The sequence below is a fragment of the Aphidius gifuensis genome, linkage group LG3 (genome assembly GCF_014905175.1).
Source record: "Aphidius gifuensis isolate YNYX2018 linkage group LG3, ASM1490517v1, whole genome shotgun sequence".
In the NCBI taxonomy this organism is placed as follows: Eukaryota; Metazoa; Arthropoda; class Insecta; order Hymenoptera; family Braconidae; genus Aphidius; species Aphidius gifuensis.
Genome location: NC_057790.1, coordinates 1,694,929 through 1,721,997, shown reverse-complemented (window position 1 = coordinate 1,721,997; position 27,069 = coordinate 1,694,929). Strand labels below are relative to the sequence as shown.

At 25.3% G+C, this 27,069-nt stretch overlaps 3 protein-coding genes across 8 annotated transcripts; 1 reads left to right on the top strand and 2 right to left on the bottom strand.

The window, feature by feature from the left end:
- Window positions 1-49: 49 nt before the first annotated feature.
- On the bottom strand, window positions 50-10,068 carry LOC122851328 (C-terminal-binding protein). 5 transcript variants are annotated; one of them, XM_044150475.1, is made up of 7 exons: window positions 9,428-10,067; window positions 2,239-2,401; window positions 1,723-2,048; window positions 1,356-1,643; window positions 835-1,273; window positions 559-736; window positions 50-465 (listed from the first exon to the last, which is right to left on the bottom strand). In XM_044150475.1, exons 3-7 carry the CDS (start codon window positions 1,918-1,920, stop codon window positions 162-164), a joined length of 1,407 nt encoding a protein of 468 aa, XP_044006410.1. In that variant the 5' UTR covers window positions 1,921-2,048; window positions 2,239-2,401; window positions 9,428-10,067; the 3' UTR covers window positions 50-161. The 5 variants fall into 5 exon arrangements, with proteins under 5 accessions (XP_044006410.1, XP_044006412.1, XP_044006409.1 ...); XM_044150477.1 differs by lacking the exon at window positions 9,428-10,067 and adding an exon at window positions 2,917-3,002; XM_044150474.1 differs by lacking the exon at window positions 9,428-10,067 and adding an exon at window positions 2,713-2,989.
- A 486-nt stretch (window positions 10,069-10,554) lies between these two features.
- Window positions 10,555-26,888, top strand: LOC122851327 (probable serine/threonine-protein kinase DDB_G0282963). The gene is made up of 8 exons (XM_044150472.1): window positions 10,555-10,591; window positions 11,269-11,360; window positions 11,435-11,571; window positions 11,655-11,766; window positions 11,847-14,316; window positions 23,297-23,587; window positions 23,649-25,570; window positions 25,647-26,888. Exons 2-8 carry the CDS (start codon window positions 11,304-11,306, stop codon window positions 25,779-25,781), a joined length of 5,124 nt encoding a protein of 1,707 aa, XP_044006407.1. The 5' UTR covers window positions 10,555-10,591; window positions 11,269-11,303; the 3' UTR covers window positions 25,782-26,888.
- On the bottom strand, window positions 17,510-21,956 carry LOC122851319 (mitoferrin-1-like). 2 transcript variants are annotated; one of them, XM_044150462.1, is made up of 6 exons: window positions 21,466-21,956; window positions 20,532-20,830; window positions 19,431-19,710; window positions 19,030-19,254; window positions 18,741-18,951; window positions 17,510-18,489 (listed from the first exon to the last, which is right to left on the bottom strand). In XM_044150462.1, the coding sequence occupies exons 2-6, from the start codon at window positions 20,646-20,648 to the stop codon at window positions 18,294-18,296; spliced, it is 1,029 nt and encodes a 342-aa protein (XP_044006397.1). In that variant the 5' UTR covers window positions 20,649-20,830; window positions 21,466-21,956; the 3' UTR covers window positions 17,510-18,293. The 2 variants fall into 2 exon arrangements, with proteins under 2 accessions (XP_044006397.1, XP_044006398.1); XM_044150463.1 differs by lacking the exon at window positions 21,466-21,956 and adding an exon at window positions 21,025-21,254 and having other exon boundaries at window positions 17,516-18,489.
- Window positions 26,889-27,069: the final 181 nt, after the last annotated feature.

Here is a 27,069-nt window from a genome sequence, read left to right as displayed (position 1 = left end):
ATCGTTAATTATTTATTACTCTTTTTCACACTTTCATTCTACTTTTCGATTTTTTTTTTCTTTTACATTTTGTTTAAATTTATTTTCTTCTTTGTCATTGATCGATTTGTTCCTAAATTATAAATGCACTTGACATTTTCAAAAGTAGATGTAAATAATAATTAAAAAATGTTTTTTTTTTTATTATCGTTACGATATTTCCTATGTGGTAGACCAGGCAAACCGGCTGATGGAGGAGCTGATGTTGCACCACCACCGCCTCCACCACCTCCACCAACTACTGGTCCAGGTGGTCCAGTTGGTCCACCACCACCACTTGCTGATGAATTTGGACCACCACTACCGGCAACCAACGAATGACCACCTGGTGGTGGAACTGTTGAATCGTGAGGTGTCGTTGAGTGTGCTTGTTGGATTGGTAATGCTCCAGCATAATAACCACCATTTATTGCCTCTGGATAACTTCTATTGTAATCAACAAAAATAAATAATTATTATATTAATAATTTTTTATACATTTAATAAATTTATTTGACAATAATTAATTTATATATTTACCCGGTTGAAGAATGAAAGTATTCTTTGTTAACACAATTTCTTAAACAATCAGGAATACGTCCAACAATTGCTCTTCGTATTTCACTTGCTGCCATTTCACGTAATTCAGAACAACTTGCATCACTGTAGAAAGCTGCATGTGGTGTACATAATAGATTTGGTGCATCTTTTAACGGACCTAATTTAAAAAAAAAAACAAAATATAATTATATAATTTAAAGAAAATATAAAAAAAAAAAAAGAAAGTATTAATTATTATTGATAATGATGACTTACATTGGGCATTTGATTGACCTTGAAATACATTGTATGGCTCATTTTCATGGACATCAAGTGCTGCTGCTCTAATTCTACCTTGTTTAAGTGCAGACGCAAGTGCATCATCATCAACAAGACCACCACGTGCTGTATTTACTAAAAATGCACCTGGTCTCATTTGTTTAATGGTAAATTCATTGATTAAATGATGATTATGTTCATTTAATGTGCAATGTAGTGATACACAATCAGATTGATAAAGCAAATCTTGAAGAGTATAAACACGTGTAAGACCCAATGATTTTTCAATTCCATCAGGTAAATAAGGATCATAGAACATAACAATAAAACCAAATGCTTTTGCTCTGAGTGCAACTGCTGAACCAATCCTGCCTAATCCTACAATACCTAGTGTATCACCTCGTATTCTGGCACATCCTTGTGCTGCTTCTCGTACCTATTATTAGTAATTTAATTTATTAGTTAATCAATCAATTTAATTAGAAAAAAAATATATTATTATTGTTGTTGTTTTTTACCTGTTCAGGTCCAGTAAATTTTTTTCCATCCCTTACCATATTGGCAAGCCAATATGTACGTCGATAAAGATTCAAAATAAGACAAAGTGTTGTATCAGCAACTTCTTCAACTCCATAACCAGGCACATTACACACAGCAATACCAAGTTCACCAGCAGCTTTAACATCAATATTATCAACTCCTGAACCAATTCGTACAATGATTCTTAATGTTTTAAATTTTTCGAGATCTTCTTTTGTTAGAATAATTGTGTGCCACATTAGTGCTCCAACTGCTTCGTTCAATACCTAGAATAAAAATAATAAAATTAATTAATATCAATATAAATAAACAAAACAAAATAATATATTTATTTATTTTTAATACCTTTTCATGAATTTCAGATGTAGATTGTGCATCACAAAATGCAACTGTTGCAACATCTTTTAAAATTGGCATTTCAATGGAGCAATCACGTCCATCGAGTAATGCAACGAGTGGTCGGCTTTGAATGGGCCCATTTGCAATTGGGCCCCTGATTGTATCCATACGTGGGCGTTTAGTTAGCATCTTACGTTTATCCATCGGTCAAACAACCCTCAATTTTATTATTATTTATCTCACTATTGAGTTATTATTTCAACTATTCAACTATTTTTTTTTTAAATATATTTCTATTCCTTTGTTTATGTTATCTCACACTCTCACTTTATCTATTATTTAAAAAATAAAAAAATAAAAATTATAAATTATAAAAAAATAATAAATAAACTAAAAATAAAATAAAAAAAAAAAAAAAAAAAAAAAAAAAAAAATATGTTTTTTGTAAAACAAGTCCACTATTTATTTATGTTAAAATTAATGTACAAATATGTCGATACATATGTACATATACATACATACATATACATACATATGTATGTTAAAATTGAGTTATTGTCCTTTCACGCACTTTCGTTTAATGTTTCGTCACACAAATCTTTTCGTCAACACACTTGTTTCATGTATTATTGAGGGTAAATTGTCGTATCTCCAATACATCACGAATATTTTATCGCCAACAATCCTAGAAAATAAATTACATTTAAATAATAGCAGAAACAAAATTATAAATAAAACACAGATAAGATAATGTAGCCAAAGATGAAAAAAAAAGCAAAAAAAAAAAACAGTGATTAGATGCTTTTTTTTTGTTTAAATTAAATGTTAAAAAAATAATTGTTTTACTTGGAAAATTCATGATGATATTTAACAGGGAGACAAAGATATAATGCAAAAAGTAAAAATATCAAGGGTAACTGATTAAACGCGCGTGGTGAAAGTGGCAAAGTTGTGTGTTGTAAAAAAGAAAGAAAAAAAAATCTTGATTATGCGTACCCTAACGTTGGGATTGGCGTATAAGTTGTTCGTTTTTTTTTTGAGGTTACCTCAAAGCGCGCCGGCTTCACTTTAATATTAAATCACAATAATTAAACGAAAAAAATTGAATAAAATGTTATTATAATAATGTTAATGATGATATTTGTTATTGTAAAATTTATATTGATGATATGTTAATTGTTGAATTTATAAACAAGATACCGGTAAAGATGTCACAAAATAATCGGCGTATTAAGTCGACCGAATAAGGCAACTTTCCGTAATCTGGCTGGCTGGGGCTAATGTTTTTTAACAAGGATAATACATTCTTAAACAACTGTGCTGCCACTTTTGTTATTTAACTAGTCATTTTAAAATCTTATTTGTCATTTTAAAAAATCGATTTTGACGAAATATCTTTGATTCGATTTCAATATATTAATTTTATGCTTATTCTGATCTTAAATTTGCTGGATATTTTATAGTTTTAACCATCTGTTGAATACTTTGTTTATATTTTTTTGCACGATCACTTCATGACTGCGATAGATACGAGATAGTTTTATTTACGCTATATTTCGATGTTTGACGATCACACTTGTATTTCACCTGTATTAGTGACATAAACTTTCAATTGAATTTCAGTGACTGAATAACAACAAAAGCAATTGTTAATAAAAAGAATCTTAACAAATAGATTCAAAAATGCATCGATTTTGATTTTTTTCGTCATATTATAAATTAAATAACTATCGTATGCGCGTAATAAAATTGCTATTTTATTTTGGACCGTAATTATTTTTAATGGTTTTTCTTGCCCTAAAGAAATTAAAGTGATCACAATTACTGAAATTTTCCTTTATTTTATTTTGTCAACATTTAGTTATTCGATATTTCACGGTATTCTTTTCGACGCGTAATTATTTTAAAGTCGTAAATGTAACGAAATTAATGTACTACAAATAAAGAAAAGATTTCCGTCCATTATTAAAGTTATTCGTGATTTCTGAAAATAATATTTTTTCTATTCTTTTAATACTTTTGGTAAAATTATTTGAAAATGCTATATCGAAATTAATGTATTACAACCAAAGAAAATTTTTTGCTTTTTATTTTATTTTTCGGTCAATTATTTTATTTCGATATTTCTAAAATATTTTACAATTTTCGTAATTATGCTTGAACGAAATAATTTCATCAATTGTTTTATTTGCTGTCAACTTTTCTTTTCAAAAATATTTTTATCTTTATCGTAATTATTTTTTAAAATTTTTAAATGTACAACATTTTCTTTTATTTGTGTACATTAATTTCTTGTAGCATTTTCAATGAAAAACTAAAATAATTACAACAATAAAAGAATAAAAAATATTTTGTCGTGAAATATGAAATAATTTAAATAGTTAACGAAAAATAAAATAAAAACAACTTTTAATTGTAATTGTCTTATTTGTCGTATGTTTTGCGTCAATTCATTCAAGAATAATGCGTAAGTTACAGTCGAGAATCAATCGAAATAAAACTATACTTTTTATATATCTATTAGAGTTTTGATCGTGAGGGGAAACGCGTTAATCAAAAATATAAACTTAAAAATTAATTACTGAAAACGGATGGTTAAAAAAACTTATTTGACTTTATAAAAAATTATTTACAACTTTTACTTGAAATTTTTCTAATTTAACAGGAATCGCGAAATTGATTATTTTAATTTTAATTAATTTTTAACGATAGAATTTTTTGATATTTTTATTGAAATAGTCAAAATACTAGAATAATTTTCGTCTAGTAAATTTTTTTAAAATGATTTAAATAACTTCTATCAATTGGCTATACGAATATTTGATTTTTCTGATTCGTCAAATTGCTGGGAATTATTATTGTTGCACAAATGGTAATACACATGTTACTATTTTATTTTCGATCCTTGTTTACCCAATTGTTTTGTTCAGTTTGTATGACAGAGAAAGATGTATTTTTTTTTCTTTAAAGATGAACAACCTATCCTTTATTTAAGCCTAGGTTCACCCGCTGTTTAAATGCGTTTGCATAAAGAAGAGAATAATATTATTTTCTTTTTTATATTTGAAACCAATGTTTTTAGCTTTCTTATTTCTTAACTTTTCGATGCGCAACTTCGCCATTTTTTTTTTTTCTTTTTTTCTTTTATTTATCTTTTTTTGAAAAAGATTTGCTTGATGAACAATCTTTGTCTGTACAACATCATAAAACCCTCTTTGTCAGAATGATAATTTAAAACAGAATAATAATTTTAATAATGATTTTTTATGTTAATATTAAATTGAATTTTCTTTGTTTTCATTCATTAAAAATTATTTTAAAAATAACGGAATTATTTTTTTATTATTACAATTAAAAATAATGATTATAAATTTACAATAGTAAATAAATATTTTTACCATAATTAAAAAACATTTTCAAGTTTTTCCAGTTTAAAGAAGAAAAAAAAATACAATTAAGTTTACGGAAAATTTTATGAATAAATATTACTCAAAAGTCAAATTAAAGTCATGTAAGAATAATTTTATCAAAAAGTCTATCTACTGAATTTTTTTTTATTGCTGCTTCATATGATTATTATGATTTTTTTTTTTTTATTTATTTATCATCATTTGATATTAATTGTTACATGTATATATAAACACACACATAACAATGTATGCATGCGACGCGTTGGCAATCCACTGGATCTCAATTACTCCCCCACTATAGTAAAAATAAAAATAAAAAAAAATAAATATATAAGAATCCAACAAATAGGTAGGGATATTGCCTATGTTATTTTCTTCCTCGTCTCAGCCCCACTTGCCGCCCACAAAGGTTACACCAAGTCAAATCATGCTCCGTCTGAATTATATTATTATTAAAGTGATCACATCACTTGAGGATTTAATTCTCACGCCCCTCATTCCTATATATATTTATTTCATGTAAATTGAGAATATCATTAAGTCATATATCATCAAATAAAACAACAACAACAAAAACATGTAATTTACAACAATGAGTAGATCAAACTCATTTGCAAATTATTATCATGTCTAATCCACGGCCAAATTTTTTTACAACCAAACAACAATGATAAGCTATCAAGTCTCCCAATGCAAAATAATACATCATAAAAGAAATAAAATATTATCTATTATCTATCTCATATTTCAAATATAAAAAAAAAAAAATTATTCATTAAAATGTTGTATGTTCTTAAGCAAATTAATCAACACGTCTCATCATCATAAAAATAAAACCAAAGACATTTACTCTTATATACACCACTTGAAATAGATAAGAATTATAATTTGATTAAATATCATTTTGTGTTTTATTTATGACCTTAATATTATTTTGCATATATTTGTCCTTTTAGATAATTAATATATAGCACGTGTATATCACCCGGTGATGAAAAAATAAGGACAACAAGTACTATCAAAGTTTACTAAAACTTTTAGAGAGTTCAGTAGTAAAGTTAACTCCTGTATATACAGTTTATCCCTTTTTGATATACATATATAAACTACATGTACATAGTATGAACGGAAAACTTCCTGTTTTACTATACACATATTTTGTTGTATTTTCTCTTTGTATAATCATTCGCTCCACCACCTTTTCAAGCCGGTCAACACGGTACTCACAGTTAATACATCAATGTAAATAATATTTTACTTTTATTTATTATTTATCAATAATTATAATAATATATTTATCTATTGATGAAATTAAAGAGAACAAGTATAAAGAGAAAATATAAACCAAGAAAATTGAAATGGTTTTTTTAAAAATAATATAATGTTTAATAATGGATTGGGTTGGATTGGATTGGATATGATTTTTCCCCAGGTCGACACAACTTTTATATTAGCTTTTGTGTAAAGTATATATATGTATGATGATGATGATGATGGTTGGGTCGTGTGTTAGTGGCAAACGATGGCCGGTCCGCGGTCCTCGATCGATGTCCCAGCAACTTTCCCACCCTCGACACTTCTCTATTCACCTCCAGCTCCTCCAGCTCTCTCAATATCTTTCTCTCTCTCTTTTTCCCCATCCTGTGTTATGTACTGAATCCAAGTTCTCGCAACTCGCGACGGCGTCCCTTCTATATATATGTATACATTTTAGTCGACTTTATCGCCTCTTGACTCAATATTACAGGGAGAGAATAACGCTTCAATTTAACAATGGTCACTAACATCTATACCATTCAAGAGTCTCATTATAATAATTATTATTGTCATAATGCTGATACTTGAATTGTTTTTATTATTGTTTTACAATATACTACTATTTTGATGAAATTATGTATTGAAATTAAATTATTCAAATTGGCTTGGATTAATTTTAAATATGAGTAATTTTAATTTTAATTTTTTTCAAGTTAATGCATCCACCTGCAACGGTTTGTATTAATTATTATTTATAACTGCTTGCAAATGAAACCGGGACAAATAAATGCCAAGAGAAAAAGAGGGAGAGACACTGCTGACCCTCCCTCAGGCAAACTTCATGTATAAATAATAGAAATATAAAAAAACATAACATAATTTTATGTTATAATAATCATGAAAATAATCAAGCTATCTGCTTGCAAGTGGAACCGTTTAAAAAGGTAAATTTTCTTTCGTTTTTTTTTTTTTTTTTATTTCTTTATATAGCATAAAATAGTGAGGAGTAGTTCAACTAGCTGAAAAATTTAATTCGATGATAAACCCATATATCGTGCGGTTAAAACAACCTTTTTCTTTTTTTTTTTTTTTCTTTTATAATTATTTATTTATAACTTTAAACTCGAGACTTTTAAACTAGGCAACTTTATATGGAATTTATGTAACTACATGACCTGAACTTATGGTAATTTTCTTTAGTAAAGTTTGTAATATTTTATGACCTGGGCGAGAAATTTTGTCTACAGTATTATATATTGGAAATATGGAGGAGAAAAAAAAAAAGCAGCGACGAGCAAGTCGATAAGAGACACGCATTGCAAACAATGAAAAATGAAAAAAAAAAAGTCACGCTAGGGATGGATTTTCATGGTGAATAACGAGTTATGACCATTACGCCCTCTAATTTTGTTTGTTGCTTTTTTTTTCTCATGCACATCGAGTATCGAACGAAAAAATTTTATAGACAAAAAAAAATAGGGGTAGAATGGAATGAGATAGAAATATAAATTGAAGAGAAAAAATAAAAAAATATTACCGGGGTTTATTTTTTTATTTAGTTTTTAGTTGTTTGTATTTTATTTTTTTAATTTGAAATTACAAAACTTGAAGAAATTAACTTTTAACAGCAAAAGTACAGTTTGATAAAAAAAAAAAAAACAGGAAAATGAGCAACAGTTTTCGATTTCGACAAAGAAAAAATTTCGACAGTTTTAATTTATTTTTTTATAAATAAAAATACATGTAATAGCTAATTAATTTTTAAAATAAAATTAAAATAAATTAAGAAAGCTTTATTAATAAATATTAAATAAAATATTTCGAAAATTATTTGTAATAATAAATTACTAATACAATAAAAATAAAAAAAATGATAAATGCATAATAATTAGTGGCAAGTGAGTGGTGTGTAAACGATTCAATGAGATGATGTCGAGTTAGAACAAGAGTAGAAAGTAAAGAAGACGACACGAGTTGTTGTGAAGAAGAAAAAGATAAAATAAAAAAAAAAAATGAGAAGAAGAACAAGTTGCAGGAAAGAGACGTGGCGCATATACAAGTGACGCTTGTTTGCTTAACAAAATTAAAATGAAAAACTTGTACAATAAGCCATATTACAAAAAAGAACAAAAAATAAAAATTACTCCGATAAAAATATTTCGCATATTCTTCAATTAAATATTTCCTCAAATTTCTAACTCAATTAAAATCATCAAACATCATATTTCCGCTTTTTACTCCGTAATCTTTATAATTTTTTTAAAATAAAAATTTTAATTCGAACACATAAAATCTCTTTTCCAATAATAAAAAATTACGAAAATTTACGGAGAATAACTGGAGATATTTTTTTAACCACGATATAAAATACATAAGGGTTCGAAAATCAACGATAACCAAACAATCCCCCTTTATATTAATATTTTATTTTTTTTTTTTGTATATTATTTTATATTCATATGGTGGTGGTGTATATAATAATAATGATAAAAGTGATGACAAAGTCTATTTGTCGCAGAAGGACGCATGTGCACAAAAACTTAAATGTGGATGAACACGCACATTAAAGTAGATGGGATGAGGCACTTATTCATTGGATCATACAATCTGTTTTCTGTGCCGGGCCAACGAGTCTTTCGCTTTAAAGCAACTTGGGAGTTTTTAAAAAATATTTAAAATTATTATTTAAATTAAAACAACAACAAAGGATCCCGGAAATTTTATACATGTTTATTGTTTATCAATTATCATTTAGACTATATTTATGCTCTTGATTTGTTTGTTTTTATTTTTGTTTTTTTTTTTATTATGCTTTAAGAGTTAATAAATAAATACTCAAGGTTATTGGAACCCTTGATAGTTGGCATTACACGGTTAAATGAAAAATCAAAATGGAGCAAATAACAAGAGTCATCTTTAAAAGACAAAATTAATTATTCATATTTTTCTTTTGTTTAAGAAATTTAAATATAATAAAAATATTTGTTTTTAATTCTTTTTAATTAGTTAGATAAATTAGTTAATTAAAAATTAAAAAAACTAACCTGTCAATTGTTGATTGTTATTTTACAATGTTGATCACTATTTTTTAAATATTTTTTTTCTATTATTAAATGTATCTTGTTATTATCACGAGTTACTAACACAAAAACATTAGAAAAAAAAAAAAGTAAATAAATAAAATAATATATCACTCATAAACTTGAATTTTTTTTTTTTCTTGTTTTGTTGATTCCCCCACTTATAAATCTCTCGAGACTTTTCTTTTTTCACTCCGCTTTTTCCACCAACACTCCAAACAAAAAAAAAAAAAAAAAAAAAAAAAACAATATTTATAAATGTCTAACTTGACATAATGATAATCCTTTGAACTTTTTGATAGTAAATTTCAGGTGTATTTTCTTGATATATAGAAAATATATAAAAATATAAATTCAAGTGGGCCCTGGGCTGTCGTACACCCGCCCCACGGCCCCCGAAGCACTTTTAAAAATTTTACAACAAAAATCTAATTATTTTATTTGTAATTATAATAATTATTAATTAACAAAAAAAATTTAATTATCATTAATTACTTATTATAGGTATTATTATATCAAGTATTGTTTTTTATTTATTTTTACTAAGAAAATATTGTTAAATGATGCTTCGCGATTGTGATGCCACACTTGCAAAGTTACTATTGTTGAAAATAATAAAATGGCGACCCCCGGACGCCCCGAGTGACTCGCGCGCACCGACGATTTTACACGTCCATTACCGAAGATCAACGAGACTCACCGATTTTCTACTTAATCTTTGATCTCACTTTGTATTGTTTTTTTTTAACAACACTATTATTATTAATTATAAACAATTTATCAAGAAAATATTTGTATTATTATCCTTGCTATTATTATGAACAAGAAATAGCTGTTATTTGTTGATATTAATTATGATTTTTTAATGATAATTTAAAAAATGATCAAATTAATTTTTTTCAACGCCCCCCAGTGGCCTTTTGAGTACTAAAATTGTACTTAACACGTGTGATATGTGTGCACTGTGTGTATGTGCGTCCAATTGTCGGTTTTTTTTTTTTTTATTGTAATATATTGAAAAAAAAAAAATACTATTTGTGATTATTTTTTTTTTTTTTTTTTTTTTTTTTGTTAAATAAAGTTACGTGTTATAAATATTTTGACAATTTAAAAAAACTGTTGCACAAGGTAATGCAAATTTAATACTCAATTATTAATGTGACAAAATAATGTGGATATGTGATAATAAATAATGAAAAAAAAAAATATAATTAAAGCATTTGTAAAAAATTAAAAAAAAGAAATTAAAATTAAGCCGTCACCGTATGTTTCTAATTCATGACATTTACATTATTTGAATTTTGTAAATATTTATAATTATGATAATAGAAATAATTATTAAATTAATAAACAGTGATTAATTTATTTAATAATTATTAAATATTCATAGTGTTATTATAATTGTCTCAATATAACCTTAAAAAAAAATACGAAAACGCGTGAGTTTTTTTTCTTTCTGTTGATGAGTAAATAACCATGCTGGCTTATTATTTTTTTCGTTTAGAAATAGTATAATAATTGTGTTGTTTAAAATAATAAATAATATAAAAATAATAGCCGGATAAAGTGATAATCATTTGTTTTTTGTATGAATATTTCTATTGATTAATATTCATTGTTTCGAAATCGAAATAAATCAATTATTTCTATGCAGAAAATAAATAAATAATTTGAGGTTTATTTTTCGATTGTTATTTAAGTTAATTGATATTTTAACAATTAAAATAATACTTACTAAATTTATGTATTATTAATTATCTACTATTGTTGTTGTTATTTAATCATTAAGATTTTTTCATCTGCAGAAAATCAACAGTGATCATCAAACTGAGAGTGTGTCATGGAAGCAAGCCTGTTGACAATCCATGACGAAGATTTTTCTATGGAATACGACCCTGTAAATATAAACTAATGTAGTATTTAATAAAATGCTAATATTTAATTACTATTTAATAATTTAATAATTTTCAGTATGATACATCACAAGAGTCACCTCATTCACTTATGACAATGATTGATGATGACTATGATTATTCAGATTTCACCCAAACTGATGAGTATCAAACTAATAATCCATCAGGAGATATATGGAATGATGATGAACAAAAGTATAAATATTTTATATTTCAAATTTATTTACTTTTATTTTATGATAATTGATAGGTAAATTAATTAATTAATTTTTATTAAGAATCAATGGAGATTGGGCTGTCTTACCAAATTGTGGAGTAGCTAGTAATGTACTTCCAGAATTAGAAGAATTTTCAAATACATATCCATCAGATTGGCCATCTGTTTTTGAAGTAAGTTAATTAATTAATTATTATTTATTATAAAATGTTATTTTTATTATTATTTTTGTTATCATATTTGTATTTCTCAGAATAATGAATTGGGAGACATGTATAATATTCCAAGTTTTTCACTGAATACATCAGTTAATATGCATACAAATTCATCAGCTGAAATACTGCCAGATGATTTGCTTAATTTATCTTCAATTAAATATGAAGCATCATCAAATGAAAATAATGAAGAACATTCCTCTTTAGCCAACAATTTTATTGATCCTGATATTATTAGTTCAAATGTATTGACAATGAAAGATATGGGATATTTTTTAATAGATAATATACCAAAACTTCCAAGTTCACCTGATAAACTATTTAATTATACATCACCACCAAAAAATAATAATATGAAAATTAAAACTGAGTCAAAAATACAAAATGAAATTGATGATTGTGTTGATGTTGTAACAGTGCCTGAGTATACATCTGTTTTAGAAGCTGGTGATGCTATAAGTTTACTTGAACAATTTGAAGCATCTGAAGTTGATAATAAAATTGATAAAAAATCTGTTAATAATAATAATAATTTACAAATGAAAAAAAATTTACCAATTGATAAGCCGAAAAAGAAAATACTCAAGAAAACAATTAATTCTTCACAAGCATCAAAGCTACATAAAAATATACGTGATTCATTGCCAAAAGAAATTGTTGATAGAATAAAATCATCTGGTCGTAGTAAAACAGCAATTGTTATTCCAGGACCAGCTGAAAAAACAAAAACTGAATTACCAATAGTACAACAACAACAGCAGCAACAGCAACAATTATTAACAAAAAATAAAAATATAAAAAATATTACACAAGCTGAAAGAAATGACATGGACAAGTCAATTCAACTTGATCATGATTATTGTAGCAATAATATGACAAAAAAATTACCAGCAACAAAAAAACAACAACCAATTCAAGATAAAAAACGTAACAATACCAAACAGTCATCATTAAATACGAATAATTTAGGTCGTATTGCTGTTTGTAAAGATATTGATAAACGTGCTGATAAATGGAATGATAGTAATTCAAAAAAAGATAGTGGTTTAGAATCAGGTGATGTTAGTGATGCTAATGATGAACAAATAATTATAAATAATACTGAAACAATAAAGAAAAAATTAATAAATAAAAATAATACAAAAAAAATTAATAATATTATAACAACAGCAACAACAGCAACAACACCAACACCAACAAATATTGATGTTAATAAAAATAATAAAAATATTAAAAATAATACGAAAAATATTAATATTAAAAATAATAAAAATCACAATGAAATTCAAAAAAATTCTGGTCATACAAGTAGAATACTACAAGTACCAAATTCTGCTGTAACGAAAAATAAAAATATTGATATTGGTCATAGAAATAAGCCAATGGTTTCAGTTTTAAAAAAACCAAATGAAAGTATAGTTACAACGAAAAATAGTTTTAATAATGATGTTAAAAATATTATTGTTCGTGGCTCAAACCCATTATCTGTTTCTTCATCTTCATCAACATCATCAACAGCAGCAACAGCGTCAGTAGCAGCAACAGTTACTCCTACAGTGACAACAGCATCTAAAGTGTCAACAAAGCTAACACCAACAATGGCAGTAGCAGCAACATCAGCTGAAACAAAAACAACAACATTAACATCAGCTGAAACAACAACATTTACAAATGATGATGATAAAAAAAAATTAAAAAAAACAATAAATTTAAGTGAATACAGAAATAGACGTGGTCATGCATTAAGTGATAATAGTAGAACTTGTTCACCAATTCAACCAATGACATTGGTTTATGTTAATAATGCATCAACATCAACTGAGCCAATTATTGATAAATTAGGTAATCCAATATGGTCAGAAAGAGAAATAATATCACATTTAAAGCCAAAATTTGAATTTGAAGATACAAATACACGTGTTAAGCCAGAATATCGTAGTATATCAATTCAAACAAATGAAACAGTCTTCCAACCAATAAATAAAATTGATGATAATAATTTAGACGATGATAAAATTACTGATAATAATATACAAACAATACAATTAAATAATCATGATAATCCAATTATAAATATTCAATTGAATGACAATAATGATGATAAAAAATTAAGTCAATTAAATAATACCGATGATGATAATAATAATAATAATAATAATAATGATAATAATAAAGCACAAACAATTCAATTAAATGATAATAATGATAATGATAAAGAAGAAACACAAATAATTCAATTAAATAATGATAATGACAAATTAAAAAATAATTTAAATAATAGTGATGAAAAAACAACTCAATCAATTGATAAAAAAACAACTCAAACAATTGATAGAAAAATTCCACGTAGTTATCGTCAACGTACAGCATCATCCTCATCATCTGCATCATCATCTTCATCTCTATCTTCATCATCATCATCATCTTCATCTTCATCTTCATCATCAAGTTCAAGAAATCGATCAAGATCACCAACTTATACTCGTAAATATTCACGTAGAAGATCACGTGATGCTAGTCGTAGTAGAAGTCGTTCAAGAAATCGTATACGTAGACATAATAGACGTCGTAGTAATCGTCATAGTTCTGTTAGTTCTGATAGTAGTTGGTCATCACGTTTACGTTCACGTTCAATATCAAGATCAAGAACATCATACAGATCAAGATCACGTTCACGTTCAAGATCCAGATCAATATCAAGATCAACAAAAAGTCGTTCAATTTCTAGATCACGCTCTAGATCAAGATCATCATCAAGATCAACATCAGGATATTCAAATTACTCCAGGTATGAAAATAAACAAAAAATAAAAATAAAAAAAATCAATAAACACAAACAAGCAAACTAAACAATTGAATATAAATTAATAATTAAAATAAATTAGAATCAAATTGATTGGGAAATATAAATATTTGTAGGTATTCAACGAGTTCTAAGGGAAATAATTCACGTAGTTTCCGTGACAATAAGACTCGTCAAAATAGCCGAATGACATTAAGTCAATCGAGGAGTCATTATGACACTAATTATTACAAAAGGTAAAACACCTTGTTTAATGTTTTAATCAAAAAAAAGCCTAAAGAATCATAAGCATGACGATAAATCTCTTGATAGTTTGTTTGTTTAATTGTTTTTAATTTATTTTCGAAAAATAATATACGTAACTTGTTAAATATTTAATTTGTTTTTATAAATAATAATTTATAGATCATCATCAGTAAAATATAGTAGACGTCCAAATCTACGATTTGAGGGTGAACAAAAACGTGAAGTTGAAGAACGACGTGTTATTTATGTTGGTCGTCTTGCAGATGGAATAACTAAACTTGATTTACGTAGAAGATTTGAGGCATTTGGACCAGTTTTAGATATTAGTTTACATTTTCGTGAGCATAGGTATGTAATAATAATTAAATTATTAATAATAATATGAATAATTATAATTTTAATGCTTAATTATTGCAGAGATAATTATGGATTTGTAACATTTGCTTACAAAAATGATGCATATCAAGCTGTTGAGCATGGTAATGATGATCCATCATTGCCAAGATATGATTTGAGCTTTGGTGGACGTCGTGCTTTCTGCAAAGTTAAATATGCTGATTTAGGTAATTATTTATTTATTTTATTTATTTTATTTAATTTATATAAAAAATAATATTCAACTTTGGACTTTTCCTATAATTATTTTAGATGGAATGGCTAATGATTCATTTGGCGGTGACAGAGGAGATGGTTGTGGTGAATATTCTAGTGGAAGAAGTATTTTAAATACCGAAGAAGAAAATTCATTTGATAATTTACTAAAACAAGCACAAGAAAAAATACGTAATAGAAAACCTTGACATAAATTATTGTTAATAGTTTGATTTACGTAATAATGTTCTTCTTAATTTTTTATCTTTTATAAATTTATACTAGATCAATGAAGTAATTAATATTAATTATGACAAAAAAAAAAAAAATAATATTTCAATTATAGAACAAATACAATTTTTGAGTTTCTCTTTTTTTTTTTTTTAAATACAAACCAAGTATTGCAGTAAAATTTTGAATTAAAAAAAATCACTTTATCCTTTGTTATTTATTTCGGGTAATTTTTTTTTTTTTTTTTCTTTTCTATTTATTATTACTAGTATTTAGGTTTTTTTTTTTCTTTTTAATCTATTATTAATAATTTTTTTTTTTTCATAATATAAACTGTATAAAATCAATGATATGATTAAAATTATTTTTTACAACAAACAAACAAAAAAAATATTCTATTAATAAATATAATTCAATTATGTTTTGATATATAAAAGACTACTTTAGACTGAAGACGCTCTATTGAGTATTGACTCTCTCCTTAGCTCATGGAACTAAAAATTAATAAAAAAATTAATTAATCATGAAAAATCAAGACATTCTGAAATTGACTAAAATTTAATTAAACCATAAAACATTGTATATTCATTTATTTACATTATCAATACACTGGAATAATTTTTTCCATTTTTTTTTTTTTTTTTTTTTTGTTTGTTTTCTTAATAATTATTATTAGCAAATACATTGTTTTTTTTTTTTTATTTATTCCTTCATTTTTTAAATGTGATTAAATTTGTTTTTATTAAAAACAAAAATGTTATTGTTAGGATAATTAACAAATGGGAGCACACCCTATGTAGACTCAGTGCAATGGTGTTGCCAATTTTTTTTTTATCAAATAAGTTTACATTGACTATTTTAAATTTGTGTTAATAACAATTGTTGATTTGTCTCATCATAATGATAAAAATAATGGCAATAAAACGAAAAAAAATAAGTATGTTATAATAGATAAAAATATGGCGTGAAAAAATGAGCTTTTACATGATACTACTCCCTCTTAGAGTCAATATCGAATGAATATGACCCAGTTATATCACAGCCATAAGGAAGCAATATTTGCAATTAAGATTAAATGAATAACCATTATGATAATTCATCTCTTTATGGGCTGGTTGTTGTCAATGTTGTTTTGAAGCTTGGGTATGTTGTTACAGTATTATCTGAAGAAACAAATTTTGAATGATCAATTTTATCATCAGGGGTTGAACATGTCTCAACGAACAAAAAAAAAAAATAATAACTTTTGTCTTACTTTTTCATTGAATGTTATTATTTTTTTCTTTTTTCCAAATTAATGTAACAAGTATTTATTGGAAGACACATCTTTCAACCCCTAATTAATGGCAAAAAATAATATAAATAATATAACACAACAATTTATCAACAATATGAGAAGACAAAATTAAAAAAAAAAAATTAAAAAACAACAACAACATCAATAACAATAATGAAAAAAATTTTCTAAAAATAAAAATTAAGGTATTTCGAATGGGCTTGAATTTTACTAATTGCCGTAATCAATAATGCCTGATGAAATAATTTTGAAAATTGTTTTTTTTTTCAACCCAAACTAAGTACGTATTAACAAAACGATATGAATTTTTTTTTTCTTTTTGATTTTTATCATTAAATAATGATTTGTTTTTTTTTTTTGCTAATTTTCATATTTTTTTTTTTTTTAACGACTTAATTATTTGTAATTAATTTGGTATGGGCATTATTTGATTATTAAATTCGTAAATTTAATTTAAATTAATATCCACCGTATGAATAAAAGTAACTATTAAATTATTGTTAATATTTTTTTTCGTTAAAAACAAAATGTTTTTTTTTTTTTCGTGCATTAATAATCAGCGTAATTATTGTTTTCTTTTTTTAATTTAAAATATCCAATGTTTATCTTGTATTTTGTACCGCGATTAATAATAACTCATAACTACTTTTTTTTTTTTTGTCATCTTTTCGAAAACATGGTAATAAATAATTTCCATATTTCGAATTATTTTTTTTTTAAATTTTCTCAGTGAGTCAAGTATCTATAATTCTCGTATCATTATTATCATTTTTTTTTCGTTTTTCAAATAGTAATTTAAATACCAAAATAATGTCTTTTAATCTCAATTTAAACAACCGAATAATAATAAATAAATAAATAATTGTAATAATTATTTATCGGAAGAATATACAGAGTTAAACCATAACTAAATGAATTGGTAACTTGTTTTTAATATTTTCAAATAATAAAAATAATTTTATCTGTGATTTCAAGTGCTTAATTCCGTGTTTTTCTTTAAATTTTTATTATCATCATCGTTTAATTTTTTAATACGACAAAACGACTTAGCAAGTGACCTGCACTCAAATGGTGTTTTTTAATTTTTTATTTTCATATTTACGATGTTGTTTGTGTGTGTTAATTTCTGATAATACATCAAGACCTAACAAAATATTACAATTAATAAACTCTTTGAAATACAGGAGTTTAATTATTATTATTAATAATTTTTTTTTTTCTTTTTTCTATTTTTTCTTGCCCAATTTAATTTCATTTGTCTACAAGTCTCATTTAATATACTCCTTCTCATGTTACATTAATAATTTGATAGCTTGCCTAACTTCGTGTCACGTCAAGTAATACAGGACCAGGTGTTTTGCTATTAAATATTCCAGTTCCTGGAAACGTTGACGTTGTCGTTCGTGATATTGTTGTTTGACTTGGTGGTATCGTAGTACCATTATCATCATGATCAACAAGTGAATGCAAGTCATCATGTTTATTTTGTAAAATATATTTGAAAAATTCATATCTGTAAGTTTAAAAAAAAAAAAACAACAATTGTTATTAAAAATAAATCAAGGTTATTTGATGATGATGAAAAAAAAACAGATAAAGAAAATTTGCAGCTTTTTTTTTTTCATTAAAATTGATTAGATAATACTGATAATAATTCAAACGTAACGAGACTGATTACACGTATTAAATGATAGCACAAAAATATCATCAGTCATTATTTTGTAAAAAATAAAAAAAAATAAATTATTAAAATAATCAACTTACGTTGACCAGCATATTGCAGTTGCTGGCATTTGATACAGAATTCTTGCATCTAAACCACGAAAATATCCTTTAATACCACCATATTTATAAACAGTTTTAAATGCATCAACCATTCCTTGTACTTTAACATCACCTTGTTGAGTATTTAAAACTGTTTTGCATACATCAAGTGGTGTTGTTGCTGCTGCTGCAATTGCACCAGCCATAGCTCCTATTTTTAAATAATAGTAAATATAATATTTAAATAATTATAATAATATAAATATATTAAATTTTTACAAATGCATACCAGCAACAACATGAGCTTTTGGATTATATGAATGATCAGGATTTAATAGTGATTGTCCAAATTCATACGCAATAAAATGCATACTTTGAAATGGCACATTCATAGCCAATTGTGTCGTATAACTTCGATAAAATGCAAATACACCTTCTGTTTTATAAATATGACGTAAACAACTCATAACATCTCTGTATGGTGAGTTGTACATTTGTAAACGTTGCTTTACCACTGTAAATTAATACATAAATAAAAAAATGTTATTTTTTTTCGTTTCATAATTATCCAATAAATATTCATTGTTTTTTATTTGTGAATTTATTATTTTCATGTAAAATAAATGTCAAGTCATTCTAGCGTTAATGAAATATAAATAATCAAGTATAAAAATTGATGATAATGATTACCTTCAGCTGGATTCATAATACCATCATGTAAAACAGTTGCAAGACAACCAGCAACACCATAAACAAGATGATTAACTTGTGATGTATTATTTGTTATCATACGATTTTTAATTAATTCATAACATGAAAAATACAAAGCATGTGCTGGTCCAGCACCAGCAACCATTGCACTCATTCCTCTGATAGGCCTGAGAACACCTTCTTTTTGTATCATTCTTGTTAATACAGCACGAACACTTCCACCTCCACCTGGTCCTGGTGTTAAAGCTTGCATTCTTGTCTGTAAAATTTATATAAAATTAAGCATTTCATCCCAAATCAAGCTATTCATATGGTCCAACATTTTTTTAAAAATAATTTATTGTTAATGTACACGGCGAATTACCCAATTAGATACTTGAAATCACAAATAGAACTCTTATATAATTTTCAGGTCTAATGAATTTATATTTGTATTTTTCATTTAAAAAAAATTAAAGAAAATTATTTAACACTATGATGAATGACTTTTCAGATTAATAAAAATATTAATTATAAAAAAATACATGAAATTTATGAACAACATTAATAATTCAGAGTATTATTATTTTTTTTTTTTTGAAGCAACAAAAAAGCATATACATGCAGAAGGAAAAAAAAAAAAAAATTGATCATAGCTGTGGCAGTTTAAACTAGAAAAAAAAGTATACGTTTAAAAACAGGAAATGTTTTACTGGGTATTTTTTTATCAGAATAATAATATCTATCATCAACATGGATAAAAAAAAAAAAAAAAAATTACTATTGTTAAATTGAATGACAATAGTAAATGTTTATTAGACATTGAAACAATTAGATGCATCAATATGACAAATGTAATATAATCTAAAAAATTGTTTTGATTTTAGCTTAATTCTTGGAAATGAATTTGATAGTATTTTCGAAATGATGATTCAATTCGAAAAGAAATTAACAATCAAAATATTTCTCAAACATATAGGTTAGATTAAAAAATAAAAAAGTTATTTATTTTGTTGTTAAACTCGTGATTAACCCTCAAATATAAAAAGGCTAAATTTTGTAATTAAAAAATAATATTAATTTATGAAATCTATTAATTACCTTGACACTGTCGAGTGGATACATGACACAGTGTTCCATTATTCCAGCAAATGCACCGGCAGTCATGTTTACTCCAACTGAAGTTGTTGGTAGTGATTCATACTCATCAATATCCATTATTTATAATTATTTATGATAAATATTATCCAATATTTCAATTAAAAATTTACAATTATTATTTATTATATGTTAATATTTTTCACGTTAAAAAATAACTACATTTCACAGTAAATGTGGTCACCTTGTCGAAACTCAAACCACCAAGTTGCAATCAGTTGCAATAACTTTACAACATTCAACTGAAAATAATAATAATAATCATAAAATTTATATTAAAAAAAAAAAACAAAATTGCAACGATATTATCAGTGAGATTTTTAACAACCAAGTGGGGGACATTTAATAATAATAATGTGCAAGACAAGTATTGAAAAAATAGATAATTAAATATACATATATATATATGAAATTTGTTATTAATAATAATAATTACCAGTTATTATTTAGTTGTAAAATAAGTTTATAATAATATTGTTTAATTAAAAATTATTATCATCACTAATTGACACTTTTTAAATATTAATGAAAGTTTCAACTTGTCAAGCAATCATGTCCATGCTTAGAATTTCATTGCGTTTTTATGAAGTCTTTTTTTTTTTTTTTTTCTTTTTTTTCCTCTTATGTTCCCTTGGCCCCCTTGTAGACCCCTAGTTTTATCATCATCGCAGCATTTGCAACTGATCGCAACGGCATACGGCAAAAGTTGGAGGTAACTACATCATCATCGTATATATATATATATTTATTTATTTATTTTTCTTTTTAGACAAAAAAAAAAATATTTTTTTATTTTTTAAATTAATAAAATGGAGGGTTTAGATTATTTTAAAATTTATAATTTATATTGTTTATTATTAATTTTATACTGACTTACTGTTATTTAATTTGATAAATATTTTTAATAAAATATTTAGCTGTGAAAATTTAGGTTAAGCGATGAAGCACATGGCACGCTTGCGCTTGAAAGAAAAAAAAAATTTTTTAAAGACGAAGAGAGGAGAGAGAGAGATACTTTTTATTTAGTTGGAAAATGATGAAACTGGTAAAAATACCACGTGGAGAAAATATGCTCCAATTTGGTCATTTGTTATTTGATGATATTTATGGTGATGATGATGATGATTATGATGATCTAGGTAGACACTTTCTCTTTACTGTGCACTGGTTTTTTCTAATCAGTTGTGTTATCTGATAACTGATGATAAATATGTTTTTCAGTTTTAATATTGTACTGTAATTTTACAATTCAACTGGATTGATTCATCACTTGGTGAATATATTTCTTTATAATAATTCAAGTCAATTCAAACCAACTCTGACCCTCACTTCCTCTCTATTTGTTTATTACATAATAGCTTATTCGGCTTTTATATAAAAAAAAAAAATTATATATATACACACCTCCCCTTAATTTACTTTTACTTTATTGCAAAAAATAAAAAAGTTATGAAAACACAGTGATAATCTTTTGGTGTACGTAATATTAATTAATTTTTTTAATTTAATAAATTGTAAAATTTAGAATGAGTAATATATTAGTGTGTTATCATTGTACTTTTATCGAAAAAAATTTTCTCGTAATTTAAATTTCAGCCATTATCGTAGAAAATTTCCCGGGTAAAAATACTTTTCTATTAATTTTTAAATTTTATTATGTTATTTAAAATTTATTTAACATTATTTAAATAAATATTTATTTATTATTTATTTTTTAATTAATTATTTTATGAAATGTTAAGGTCTGTATACACCACCAAATTTTTAAATATATTTTTGAACAAAAAAATACAATTTTTTTTTTTTGTGTATTTATTTGAAGTTTAGTTTAAAAAAATATCCAAGCACTAATTAAAAAAATATGTACATATAATTTTGCATAATAAAAACATAAAAAAACACCGACAAATAATTTAATTAATAATATAATTTTTTTTGTAATAATACTATTATAATGAATAAATTTTTTAAAATAAAAAATGAATTTATGAATTTATCATTTCCAGTAGGTAATTATAAAAAATAAGATAGTGAGTAAATTGGAGTAAATAATAATTTTACTTAAATACGTATATTCATATCAATGCGCATCATGACATTTTATTAATTTATGTATTTGTATATACGCGCCAGCTTTGTCAGTGTATGTGGATCAAATTTATGTGCATGTGTGTTTATAAATCGCAAGCTAAAATGGCGGCGTAACAAATTGTCTTGTCGCATTGAAAAATTTTGATTAAATACATTGTATGCAGTTGATTATAAATCAATTAAAAAATATAAATTTTTAATTATTAATTTAACAAATAAATAATATTATTAAAATAAATATTTGTGTTGATATTGTGATTTTATTGTAAATATTTTGAAGGTCAGTTTGGTGGTTGGTGCTACGAAGCGGCAAGGGGGCGGGGGGAACATGTAAAGTGTTAAAAAAAAAATATTAGGGGATGTTTAACACGTACTACTTGTCATTGTTTTGATCGAAATATTAATTTTATAGAATATATAATAAATAAACATCTAATTTATATATTATCTTTTTGTTCAATGTTTAATTGTAAAAAAAATATTCCATCTTAGCCATATTCATTATGTCTTCGACTCAAAATAAAATGCGAGGTAAAATAAACAAATATTTATTATTATTATTATTATGAAATTTTTATATTTAATTATGTTATTGATTTATGTATTAATAATTTTAGGTCCTGGACGACCACCAAAATTTAAGAATTCTTGTACTTGGTGTGGTGAAACAAAACAACAATTAAATTATGTATTACCAACTCATTATGGAAAAAAAGAATTTTGTTCAGAGACATGTTTAACTGAATTTCGTAAGGCTTATGGACGTGGTGCATGTGTACAATGTGATAATGTTATACGTGGTACACCAGTTAGACTTGAAAAAACTGATGGTCCAACAAAAGATTTTTGTTCATCATTATGTTTAAATAAACATCAGAAAAAAGAATTATTGGCTGAACCAAAAAAATGTAAGTTAATTATTATTTGATTATTTCAATATTATTATAAATAAAATTTTATTATCTTTAGATCAAAATTCTTTAGATCAACCATCACCTACTGCATCACCAGCACCTTCTGGAATTCCAAGCAGTAGTAGTGGTGGTGGTGGTGGTACTACTACAAGTCAGATTACTAATCCCAACAACAACAACAATAACAACAATAATAACACTAGTGCTATATCTCAATCACATTCATTAAATAATAATAATACACAAATAAATATACCACCAGCAACAACAGGACCATTTCAATATGAAACTTATCAGACATTTGATTGGGAACGTTATTTGGATGAAACAAATAGTGTACCAGCACCAATTGAAGCATTTAAACAACAAGCAATACCACCAACAAATGAATTTAAAATTGGTATGAAACTTGAAGCTCTTGATCCACGTAATTTAACATCAACATGTATTGCAACAGTTGTTGGTGTATTGGGACCACGTTTACGTTTACGTCTTGATGGTTCAGATAATAAAAATGATTTTTGGCGTCTTGTTGATAGTAATGAAATACATCCAATTGGTCATTGTGAAAAAGAAGGTGGTATGTTACAACCACCACTTGGTTTTCGTATGAATGCATCAAGTTGGCCAATGTTTTTATTAAAAACATTAAATGGTGCTGAAATGGCACCAGCAAAAGTATTTAAAACAGAACCACCAACACCATTAAAAAATTTATTTGATGTTGGTTTTAAACTTGAAGCAATTGATAAAAAAAATCCACAACTTATTTGTACAGCAACTGTTGGTGCTGTTAAAGATGATAGAATACATATTACATTTGATGGTTGGCGTGGTGCATTTGATTATTGGTGTCGTTATGATTCACGTGATATATTTCCACCATCATGGTGTTTTAAAAGTGGACATCCATTACAACCACCACGTCAAAAAGCATCTGGACCAAATCGTTTTAAAGCACGTAATAGTAATGTATTACCAGTAACAGCTGTATCAGGTAATAATAATACCAATAACAATAACAACAACAATAACAATAACAACAATGGTAATGGACTTGAACCAGCAATTGCACTTGTTAGTCCTGGTAATTTTAATTCACCACCACAAACAGCAACTGAACCAGATACAAGTACAACAACAATAACTACAACTCCAACTACTCCTACACCTACACCTACTCCTACCAACACCAACAACAATGTTAATATTATTAATAATAATAATAAAATACCAACACTTGATAATGTGACAATATATGTTAATCATAATTGTTCATGTGGTCCATATTTTGATGTTAAAAAAATTAAAACAATGCCTATTAAATTTGGCAGTGGAAAAATATCAAATGTTATTAAAGATATATTTCAAGGTTTATTAATGGCTGCAACTAGTCCAAGACAAGTATTGAGTTTATTTAGACATGGTGAAGGTGAATATATTAATTTAACAATTGATAATAAAACAGTATCAATAAGATTACCTGTATTTATGGAACAAGAAGATTTTTATATTTATATTAAACGACAACTTGAAGATTTATGTGTATGTGAAAGAATGTTATGGAAAATACAAGAATCATGTGATAAATGTCGTCCAATAATTATTAAACATGAACGTGAAGATAATAATAATACAACAGCTGATAAACGTAATTGGTCAGGTAAAAATAATGATTTAAAATCATCATCAATTAATTTAGAACAAAAGAAGCTAATAAATGGAACAACATCGTCATCATCAACATCAACAAGCAATGTTGTTATTGATGATAATTTATCAGGACCAACACCAGCTAAACAACCAAGAAAATCAATGCCAGAACTTGAGGCAGCAACATCAACAACACAATTAGAAACACCATCATCAAGAATAGCAACAACTGAACCAGCTGAATGGACTATTGAAGATGTTATTTATTATATTAATTTTACTGATCCAGCACTGGGACAACATGCTGATCTTTTTCGAAAACATGTAAGTTTTATTTGTCTTGTTTTACATTTTTTTATAAAATATAAATTTCATCTAATATTTTGATATTTTTCATCAGGAAATTGATGGTAAAGCATTGCTTCTTCTTAATTCTGATATGATGATGAAATACATGGGTTTAAAACTTGGTCCTGCATTGAAAATTTGTAATTTAGTCAATCGCATAAAAGGAAGACGACACACATCACTCTGACCAACGAAAAATATTTAAATTTTTATTTCATGTGACTTTAATTATCGGTACTTTTAATTATTATTTCTTTTTTTTTTTTTTTTTTTTGAAAAAAATTTATTTTGTTTATTGACTGGCATAGTTTCATGATATGATGATAACAACTATTATTTTATTTTTTGATTATAAATAGTCATGATGATTTTGTGTTGATCACTATTTATTATTGACTCAACAATCCGTTAATGTGCTAAATGTCAAACATTATACAGCATTTATATAATAATCATTATTATTGATTTAAAAATAATAACTAAACAATGATTATTGATGAAAAATCATGCAGATATTTTTTTTTTTTTATGTTAAAAGGGTATTAAAAAATTTAAAATAAATCCAAAATGGCAAAATGCTTGTCATAAATCTTAATGACAATATTTGTTTTATATAAAATAATTATGTAAATTATGGTTTTTAATTGACAATTATTATTGTGTTATTTAACTGATGATTAAATTTTTATTTAGAATTTTTTTTTTCTTTATTATTTATCTGAGAGCATGGGTATAATTTTTACCGTACTAAATCTCTTTAAAAAATAAATCAAATATCTTGTATTATGAAAAAAATGAAAATATGAAATTACAAGAATTTAAAATATATATTTAAAAAAAAAGCACTACTATTGTAATTTTAAAAAAAAACTTTTAAATGTAGATAAAATTCGTATAAATTAATTCAAGTCTTCAAAAAAAAAAAACATTCAATAATGTTAATTAATTTTTTTTTTATTATTGCATTTAAAATATCATTTTTTTTTTTTTTTTTTTCTTATATAGCTTCCATTCTTGGAGGAAAAAAAAAAAACAGAGGGAAAAAATATTAATCAAGTAAAATAGTTTTTATCTTGAGAAATGATAAAATTAAAAAAAAAAAAAATGTAAATAAGTTATCAAGTAATTTCTGTATTGAGAGTCTCAATTGATCTCTTGAAAAAAAAAAAAAAAATTAATCGATTTTAATGCCAAGAAACTGTCAGTCTATTTTGAGTAGAAATAATTATTTTGCACAAAATTTTGGGTTAATTATTAATTATTTTTCAAGTAATTTTAGTTTGTACCAAAGGCAGCAAATTTTCATGCAAATTAATTATATAATAGTTTTTTTTTTTGTGTATATAATATACAAATTAATTTGTTATTTTTAATTTTCAAATTGTAATTAAAAAGAAAAAACTGTATTAAATTACTAAATAATCGTTTTTTATTCTTTTTTTGTTTTTCCAAATAATTCCTTTTATTTTTCATTG

Coding starts and splice junctions, on each gene's coding strand:
- LOC122851319 (XM_044150462.1), bottom strand. CDS start 20,648: ATGGATATTGATGAGTATGAATCACTACCAACAACTTCAGTTGGAGTA. Junction 18,952..19,029: donor AAAAGCTCATGTTGTTGCTG/GTATGCATTTGT, acceptor ATTTAAAAATAG/GAGCTATGGCTGGTGCAATT. Junction 18,490..18,740: donor ACTGCAATATGCTGGTCAAC/GTAAGTTGATTA, acceptor TTAAACTTACAG/ATATGAATTTTTCAAATATA.
- LOC122851328 (XM_044150478.1), bottom strand. CDS start 1,920: ATGGATAAACGTAAGATGCTAACTAAACGCCCACGTATGGATACAATC. Junction 1,274..1,355: donor AATTTACTGGACCTGAACAG/GTAAAAAACAAC, acceptor TACTAATAATAG/GTACGAGAAGCAGCACAAGG. Junction 466..558: donor TACTTTCATTCTTCAACCGG/GTAAATATATAA, acceptor TGATTACAATAG/AAGTTATCCAGAGGCAATAA.
- LOC122851327 (XM_044150472.1), top strand. CDS start 11,304: ATGGAAGCAAGCCTGTTGACAATCCATGACGAAGATTTTTCTATGGAA. Junction 11,361..11,434: donor TTTCTATGGAATACGACCCT/GTAAATATAAAC, acceptor AATAATTTTCAG/TATGATACATCACAAGAGTC. Junction 11,572..11,654: donor TGGAATGATGATGAACAAAA/GTATAAATATTT, acceptor ATTTTTATTAAG/AATCAATGGAGATTGGGCTG.